Below are 8,800 nucleotides of genomic sequence, written 5' to 3' on the forward strand. Positions count from 1 at the left end.
TTGTGATTGTGTGTAACACCTCTGAGCACACTGGGCTTTGCAAAAGGAATTTGTTTACTCACCACTACAGACATCCACACTGAGTCTCACGTCCTCTCAAGGGAACTGTAAATTATTACAACTATAGAAGTTACTCTTCTTCAAAGGGAGTTCTTCACTAGCTGCTGATGTGAAGACTTTCAAATGGTTGTACTTTTCTTTTAAATGTATGTTTTTCCTGTAATTATAATAATACTATCATTTACATGGAAACATAGCTCTATTTCTGGTGACTAATATATAACAAATATTTTTGCATAACTCCTCCAGAATGTGTGCTTTTAACATCAGTAATTCATGATGTGAAGGATTCCTCATAGTATATAACAGCTGTAATCCAGATGAAGGAAACTCTGAGTTGTGTGCTTGGCAGCAACCAGAAGCAGACGAAACTATTTTATCTAACTTGTTATTTGCTAGATTGACATAAATGTATATGAAATAGCATATGTTTGTTAGTCTTCACAATCGTTTGTGTCCACTTTGCTGTAGGTTTAATATTCTGTGCCCACTTTGATTTTCTTTTTGGTTAATGCTGCTGTCTAATGAGTTGATTTCTTATCATCTCAGGGGTCAAATAGTGTTAAGATTCACTTTCACTCTACATATATATTTTATTGTCAGTTTGTATAATACAGTTAGCAAGGCAAGGTGAGTTTGTTTATATAGCACAATGTATGTACTTGGGCAGGTTTCAAAGCTTTATGATGTTCACTAAGTGCAGCTCCATGACATCAAATGGAAATAATCAAGATAAACTGTGCATATATTTACATGCATTTCCCCAATCTGTATGTGATTTAAAAAAAAAGAAAAGGTAATTTAGATTTGAACAGTAGATTCTAATGACGTAAACACAGAATAATAAAAGACTAATTTACACACGAGGCATCGTTTGAAAATAAATAAATAAATGTACTGTATAAATATAAAGCGTCACATACAAGAAAATGTTTGTTTTACAGCAGTAACAACTTAGACCCCTTTAAAGACACGTCAAATCCTTATCCCTTTTATGCACAGCACTAAAAAACACTTTGCAACTGTTTTCCTGAAAGCAACATGAGATGATTTATCCTTTAATTATACCTGCGTAATTATGCAAACACAACAGAATCCAGCTGGCTACTGTTTTCACCTTTGCCCCCAGTCTTAAGTGAAACCCTGCACCACACACACACCCATGCACACACACAAACTGGGGAGTGCATTATTCAGCGTGGCACTGGCTGGTCTCCAGGGTGTAGAGATGTCTGAGGACATTATCAGTCACCACTGAACCCCAGAGAGAGCAGCTCTGCCACCAGCATTTCTGTTACTGAGTCTGCATGTCCTGAAGTTTCCTCTCCAGAGACGCTGTGGAGACTTTCCATCTTGTTAGACATATAATATTTGTTTATGTAACATGCCAGGTTTCATAACGTGATTTGTAATCCCACTGGTCTGCACATCAATCACATCAATGATGTGTTTTATTTCATTTTTTCGGGAAACATATATTTTCTCTTTGTGGTCTTTTACTTTGTGGACATTTGAGTTACATACATACAAAGATCCTCATAAACTGGCCCCTGATAGATGCACCACCTCTCTGACAATCCTTCTCCATTAGTTGAGGTGATGTGCTTGATGAATAGGTTGCGCTCCTCATCTTGCTGGCGAGAACAAATTATGCTTGGTAATCAAAGAGAACTGGAGCCCTAACAGCCACATTATGCCATTCTTTGATGTATTTTCAAAGCCTGTTTTTTTTTTTTATCCCAGCCTAATTAATCTGTATAATCAAGAATTTAGATGCAGTGGGTGATGTGGCCGAGTGTGTTTTAGAGGCAGACACTGTGGGGAAGGAGCTGTGTTCACTGAGCTGTCATCTTCGCAGACAAACCTGCAATCACAGGACTGAAAGGTGAAATGACAGCCAGCACCAGCGATGTGATTTGCATTGCTACAGTGTTGGAGGATATCAGACGTTTAATTTAGAGAATCTGAATGAGGGTTAATATGGCACAGCACTGAATAAAGCTGTGCGCCCATCTGCTATGGGAGGATTAAAAATTGTGAAATGAATTAGATGGTAGGAAAAAAGACCAGGATTGAAGACTTGAAATTAAATCTCTGAATTACAAAATGTTGGCAGTGTTCGGGAACGGTAAAGATATCATAAGGGAATATTTGTTCTCTGTAAAATGATTTGTTTTGAAGCATTTAAATTAGGACCAGCCTGTTGCTAGAGGCATTAGCGTAAATGATTGGCTGTAAATTATGATTCAGTAATGAGAGGCAGAAGTGAGGAGGGAATGAGAGTTTAGAGTACGGTGCACCTGTGTTCAGCTGACATTTATAAGCCTCCTCTGCTTGTTAGTTTTGCCTAATAAGTCTTTTAAAGGCTCTTATCGCCTTTCAGTTGTATGCAATTTTCATATTTTCTTTCACATGATAATTACAGAAATTAGGTTATGAGACAATCGGCCTGGGGTTGCGGCAAAGTCTTTGATACTGCTTTTATATGTTGCAACAGTCCTTACACAAATTGACAATCTGAGCTAATTTTAGAGGGAATTACTGTTTCCTCAAGAAAAAACGGATAGCCTGTAATTTCCCAGATGTCTCCTCTCTGTTTTTCCCTGTCTCTCCATGAAATATGTGCAAATAGTCGCAGCCATTCCTACATAATGACACTACTATTTTGAAGCCAAACATGTTCAATATTAATGCTTTCAGCCTGAGAAGAGAGTGGGGTTCTTCAGACGCCAATCAAACCTCTGTGGTCCATTGTTTCTTTCACCTTTCATAGCGATGAGGCAGCACTTTTCCTCTGCCAGTGGCAATGACTGTAATCCATGTAAACAGAGTGAGCAGCCCTCGTGGCTTTTTCCTGCATGCCAGGACAAGCCGTGGAGACGTCCTGTCTCATGATAACTTTGTCACTGTTGGGGGAGCGGGAGAAGTTTGGGGGGTGGGGAGAGGGGGGAGGATGAGCTTGTCATGTGGGCCTTTAGACTCTCTCACACAGCGGCAGGACTGCTGGCCTTGTCGCCTCCAGCCCCTGCGTCTGCTGTTGACGAGCGCCACTGTCACTCCGGTCGTCCCCACGTCTCAATAAGCTGCTCCCTGCTGCTGACAGCTCCTGACAGGTCTGCAGCTCGGCCTCTCTGCTCACCTAACCCTAACCCTAACACACTGTCCCGCTCACCCCACAATGAATGGCTAATAAGTGCTTTTACCTCTTAAAATGTAAAAGCTCAGCTCACAGGGAGTAAAACAGCCTTAATGTTAGAATAAATGCAGGTTAAAAGATATCACTCAGCCAGTGTCCTGATTCTCTGTCTCTTCTCTATTGTTCCATGTCAGATAAATTCATATTTACAGTGATGATGAAAATGATGATTTTTACAGTCATAGTTTGTGATCCAGTGCAATTGATTTGTTTGAAAGGTATAGGCCTTAGGCTTTCCCAAAACAATAAGGTCGACCTTGACCAAAATGTCTACTCACATCAACCATACTAACTTATACTTATTTATCACCAAAACTGTAAAAATAATGTAAAATAAAATGGGATTGATAATCATTCTGTACCTTTTAGATGAAATCACAAATTTGTAGTAATGGTATATCAAACAACAAGGTCGTAACTTTCATATATATAAGATTATTGTTTCATGGGCTATGGATGAATGAGATTTTACTGTTGGGCCAAACATATAGTACTTCTTTGAGCTTAATAATAATATGAGAGACAGATGACAAATCAAGATACTGACCATTTGTTTTAATACCATAATAGTATCTGTTGGATTTAACGGAAATAATATGGTCAGAAGTAAAGTAAATGCAATTGAAGATCATAGTATTTTCCGCTGCAGTGCTTGAGAGGAGTGTAATAAATGATTAAAAATGTAGCAGAGAACCAGAACCACATTAATATTCACAGGCCTGAGCTGAGATGTGGCTGGACAGTCTGACCATATAGTCCCATGCATTTTTGATAAGCAGAATCCACTGGAGAAAAAGAAGCTGGTAGTCAGACATAACAAAGGTCAAAAGACACTTAACTGGTTTGTGTTGTAAGAACTGGACAAATTTTCCACAGCAGTGATTTTCAACAAAGGGCAGTTGTGGCTCAGGACAAACTTCTTCAGTTGCAGCTTAGCTCAACTAATTTGAAAAGACAAAAACTAAAATCAAAAATCTATCTATCTATCTATCTATCTATCTATCTATCAAACATCCTCTTCCTTTTGCTCTACACTTTCTCAGTTGTTGAACTACTGTATTCCTGCGCACAAGCTCACCTACAGCATGCACTATATCATGCTGCAGATCACACATTTTCCTCTTCTTTTATTTGAGAAGGGCAGTTTGACAGCAAGTGCTGAAAATATTTGAAATATAGTGTAGACTGTCTGCATTTTTTGAAATCATGCTTCCACGTGGACCCATCCACAGCAGTACATTGCTACGTTTCCATGCCGGTATTCCTGGCTGCCTCTCCTGGTTGACAGGGCACCAATCCCAAATCTACTTCACGCTGGCTATAGATAAGTACCTCACACGACCCCACATCAAATAACCCGAACTATCACTTTACAGGGTATGTGAATTCATCTGGCAGAACTGTAGGGGTAGGCCACATCACACATAAAAAGACTGGGAAGCACCGGATACCAAAGGTCACACTAAAGGTCATCATTTGGCTGGAGAATCCGTCTCTCCAGAAAAAATAAATCCACCACCAATCAGGACAGAGTACTCGTCAGTCATGGGATAAATTTCTTTGTCGGGATGAGACAAAAAATGCTACCAAGATGCTAAATGTTTCTGTGAATGGTGGACGGGTCATGTTTTCCCTTCCACAAATAGATACATCAATTGTAATGGCTGTCATTTCGGCGGCACAACTGGGAAAGCTTTAAACAGATTTGGCACCAGACAGACAGATGGCTCAACCGCATGGATCAGTGTGACAATAAAAACCAGAGCCCAAAGAATCAAATCAACCCCCAGAGTAATTACATTCTAACTATTGGTCAACCTTTTCCATTTGCCCATCCCATTGTTATCAGGGACATCATCTCTCAGCTCCTGTGTGCAACAGGTCCACTTGTGGAGAATTTATTTCAGGCGGTAATGATGTTGCACGCGAGGGCCTCGTATCCTCTGGGACAATAGGAGTGAGAAGAGGATGTTATGAGACAAAAGGTTGACACTTAAGCTGAAATATGCCGGAAGGAGGATCAAACCCATCGTGAAATTCATGAGCTCCATGATGACAGTGCATACAGAATCACTCAGTGAGTCATAACGCCATATCTGAAACCGGCTGGTGGTGAGCGCTCGATCGTATTCTCAAAGGGGCCATTTCAGTAAATGCACGTCACTGATAATATGTTTATGCTACTGCAAGTGGTTTGTCAGCCATTATCTGTTTTTATGAGGAATAAAATAATGGAAAATCCTCCTCTGAACTTTAACACGACATCCACCGTTGAAGTTGCTTAATTAACTAATTAGTTTCACTGGGAATTTTTATTCTTGTTCTATTCTTGTTTTTTGGGTTGTTCAAAAGACTAAGTAGAGCACACATAAACTGCTCTGCTGACTTTTGCTGTTATGCTGTCGGGGCGTTATCATCCGAAGATTCAAAGGGCTGCAGGATAAAGAACGATTTTATTACACAAACAAAATAAGGACCAGCATTTGCAGCCTACCCTTTGGTGTCCTGTTTATTTGATCTGGAAAAATGTAGAGGACTAATTAGGTGCAAATGTACTCATTAGCTGAAGCCACTCCACAGAGCGAATGGGTCAATGAATTATTCAAGCTCTCTCTCCCATACACGACATCAATACTCGGCCAGTCCTGCCACACTGCCGTGCATTCTCATCTCCAATTGCATTCTGCCGCCGTGAAATGAAGAGTCTTTGAATTTATCAGAAGTGCTGCTCAAAGAATACAAATCATTTATATCTGCCTGCTCCAGGTTTGACGATCTTCCCAGCCTGCAGCCTTCTCCTCTCAGACCCCTGTCCTCTGCACTGTAGATTTAATTAGTTCTGCCCCAGTAACCCTGCTCCTTTCTCCTTCTTCCCCTCAGGATATGGCCACGCAGCCCCCAGCACAGATGGAGGGAAGGTGTTCTGTATGCTCTACGCCCTCCTGGGCATCCCTCTCACCTTGGTCATGTTCCAGAGCGTGGGTGAGCGGATCAACACCTTCGTCAGGTACCTGCTCCACCGCCTGAAGAAGTGCCTTGGCATGAGGCACACTGAGGTCTCCATGGTCAACATGGTGACCATCGGTTTCATATCCTGCATGAGCACGCTGTGCGTAGGGGCGCTGGCCTTCTCCCACTTTGAGAGGTGGAGCTTCTTTCACGCCTACTACTACTGCTTCATCACGCTCACCACCATCGGCTTCGGGGACTATGTGGCGCTGCAGAACGATGAGGCTCTGCAGAAAAATCCGGAGTACGTGGCCTTCAGCTTCATCTACATCCTGACGGGTCTGGCTGTGATTGGAGCCTTCCTCAACTTAGCAGTGCTGCGCTTCATGACCATGAACGCCGAGGACGAGAAGAGGGATGCGGAGCAGAGGGCTCTCCTCGCTCACAACGGTCAGGCGGGCGGGCACATTAACTGCTCTGTAGACCCGGCCTCCTCCTCCTCCACGCCGTCCGGCTGTGGTGGAGGGAACGCAGTGGGAGGTAGTGGCGGCGGCGCAGCGAGCCGAGGCCTACGTAACGTTTACGCCGAGGTGCTCCACTTCCAGTCCATGTGCTCCTGCCTTTGGTACAAGAGCAGAGAGAAACTTCAATACTCCATACCCATGATCATCTCACGTGACCTCTCCACCTCGGACACCTACATGGAGCAGGGAGAGGCTTTTTCCAACCCCCTCCACTCTAATGGCTGTGTGTGCAGTCTGCAGCGTCACTCGGGCATCAGCTCGGTTTCCACGGGTCTGCACAGCATCAACACCTACAGGAGACTCAATAAACGCAGGAGCTCCATCTGAACCAGGAGGAACTTCATGCTTTAAGGACAAGTCCCACTTGTGTCCATGTAGAGAGGGAGGGCCCTCCTACTGTGGTACTAGACTAGCTGTGGACGTCAGGGAACACAACTCCAGTCGAACAGAAACGCAGTACTCCCGATGTTTGCTTCTCTCTGGCACTGAAGAGCCTGGTGCTGCGATCTCCAGACTCCAGCCGTGTATTTAACTTCCATTAGCTAAGCACAAACCATTTAGGACTAACATCGTTACTGATGCCACAGAGAAATAATGCTAATGGTTGTTCAAGAGGCATTCATTGAACAAACACTGAGACTATTTCTGTTCGAAGACAGGGAGAAAAAAAAAAAAAAGAAAACGTACAGCTCTCTGTGCACCTCTGAATTCTAATATTACAAATCATAATATTGAATTCAGCTATTTCTTTGGTCATAAGACAGAATTTAATGTTCTAATATCAAAAGGGACAAAATACACTGTGAGACATGTTTTTAGAGGGATAGGGGGTGTATTAACTGTACATAATGCCCCACTGAGAAATATTGTATTGAATGATCTTAAATCCACTTTTTCCAAAAGGAATCTTTGGTTGTAAGTATCATACTCACTTTAAAATGTGTATATATTTGGACACTTCACTTGTAGGTGTTACTGAGGGAAAGCCTATTTTTTCAGTGAAAGTTTTCAAAAATAATCTCAGTGTCTTCTCCTGTGTGTCCGTAGCTAAGAGATTATGTTTAAGCCAAACTTTCTGATCTGCTTCATGTGTTTTCCTTCCATTAGAAGAATCACATTACAGGCATTTCAGAATAAGCAACGAGAACAAGCAGGTACGGCTTAAATCTCTTGCTCAAGAGGGAGACTTGCGGCTGTTTCAGGGATGGACACCCTGTGACAGTGTCTCTAACCACTAGGCCTCCCTGCTGCTCCTTTCAGACCTTACTTTATTTTGTACAAATCACTATCAATTTCTTTTTTATTTTTTTTCCTCCTGTGCATCAAACTATTTTATATACTTGTTGCTTGTCATATGTTTTCATATAGCACAACTATATTCTGATCTGTTTAATTTAGAGCATGCAAGCTCACTTTGTGCATAATAGAAAGTCATATCTTATTCACTGCTGCACCTTAGAGATTGTTGTATATGCTTTAGGACACTGGACTTCAGTGCACTATTCTATTTTTTTTTTAATTTTATTTTTTTTAACAGAATCACTCTATGTTTTGTTATGGAAATGATACGCCCTAGTTAATTCTTGCCTCCGTTGTTAGTCTGAGATATTTGAATTAATACTCTGTGTTGTGGATGATTCAGAATAATAGCAGTACACCTCACTAAAAAATGGCCTCAGAGTTTGCACCTCATGCACTTACAGGGGGTATTTGCTCCAACCCCAAAAAACACACTTGATTCAGCCAACTGAGGTCTTTATGCCGCATTTCTTTTGTTTATGTTTTAGTATTCTTATGTAATCATTTTATTTGATTCTTTTTAGGTTTACTTTACAACGTCTGAATACGTTAGTCACATCACATTCATTTCAGTCACATTTCCTTTTTTTTTTTTTCTACTGGAACATTCTTACTAACTGCAATATGCCTGTTAATGTTGTCCAGCATTTCTCAATAACTGATGGAGGGGCTGTGGTCGGCTATGTGTGTGGCTACACATTTAATGTATGTTTTTTTTTTTTTTTTTTTCATTTAACAATAATAAAATATGGTTTAATTTAAAACAACAGTT

General features: G+C 41.3%; 1 protein-coding gene across 1 annotated transcript in view; it reads left to right on the forward strand.

Annotated features, from left to right (window-relative positions):
* kcnk3a (potassium channel, subfamily K, member 3a) overlaps positions 1–8,800 on the forward strand; it is a 29,343-nt gene extending 20,543 nt beyond the window's left edge. The window contains exon 2 of the mRNA XM_071467819.1: positions 6,137–8,800. Coding sequence (XP_071323920.1) covers positions 6,137–7,056 — 920 coding nt within the window. The 3' untranslated portion in view covers positions 7,057–8,800. The remainder of the gene's footprint in view (positions 1–6,136) is intronic.

Source organism: Trachinotus anak, unplaced genomic scaffold (genome assembly GCF_046630095.1).
Source record: "Trachinotus anak isolate AG129_WGS33_773 ecotype Australia unplaced genomic scaffold, CSIRO_AGI_Tana_v1 ptg000031l, whole genome shotgun sequence".
NCBI classification, from domain to species: Eukaryota; Metazoa; Chordata; class Actinopteri; order Carangiformes; family Carangidae; genus Trachinotus; species Trachinotus anak.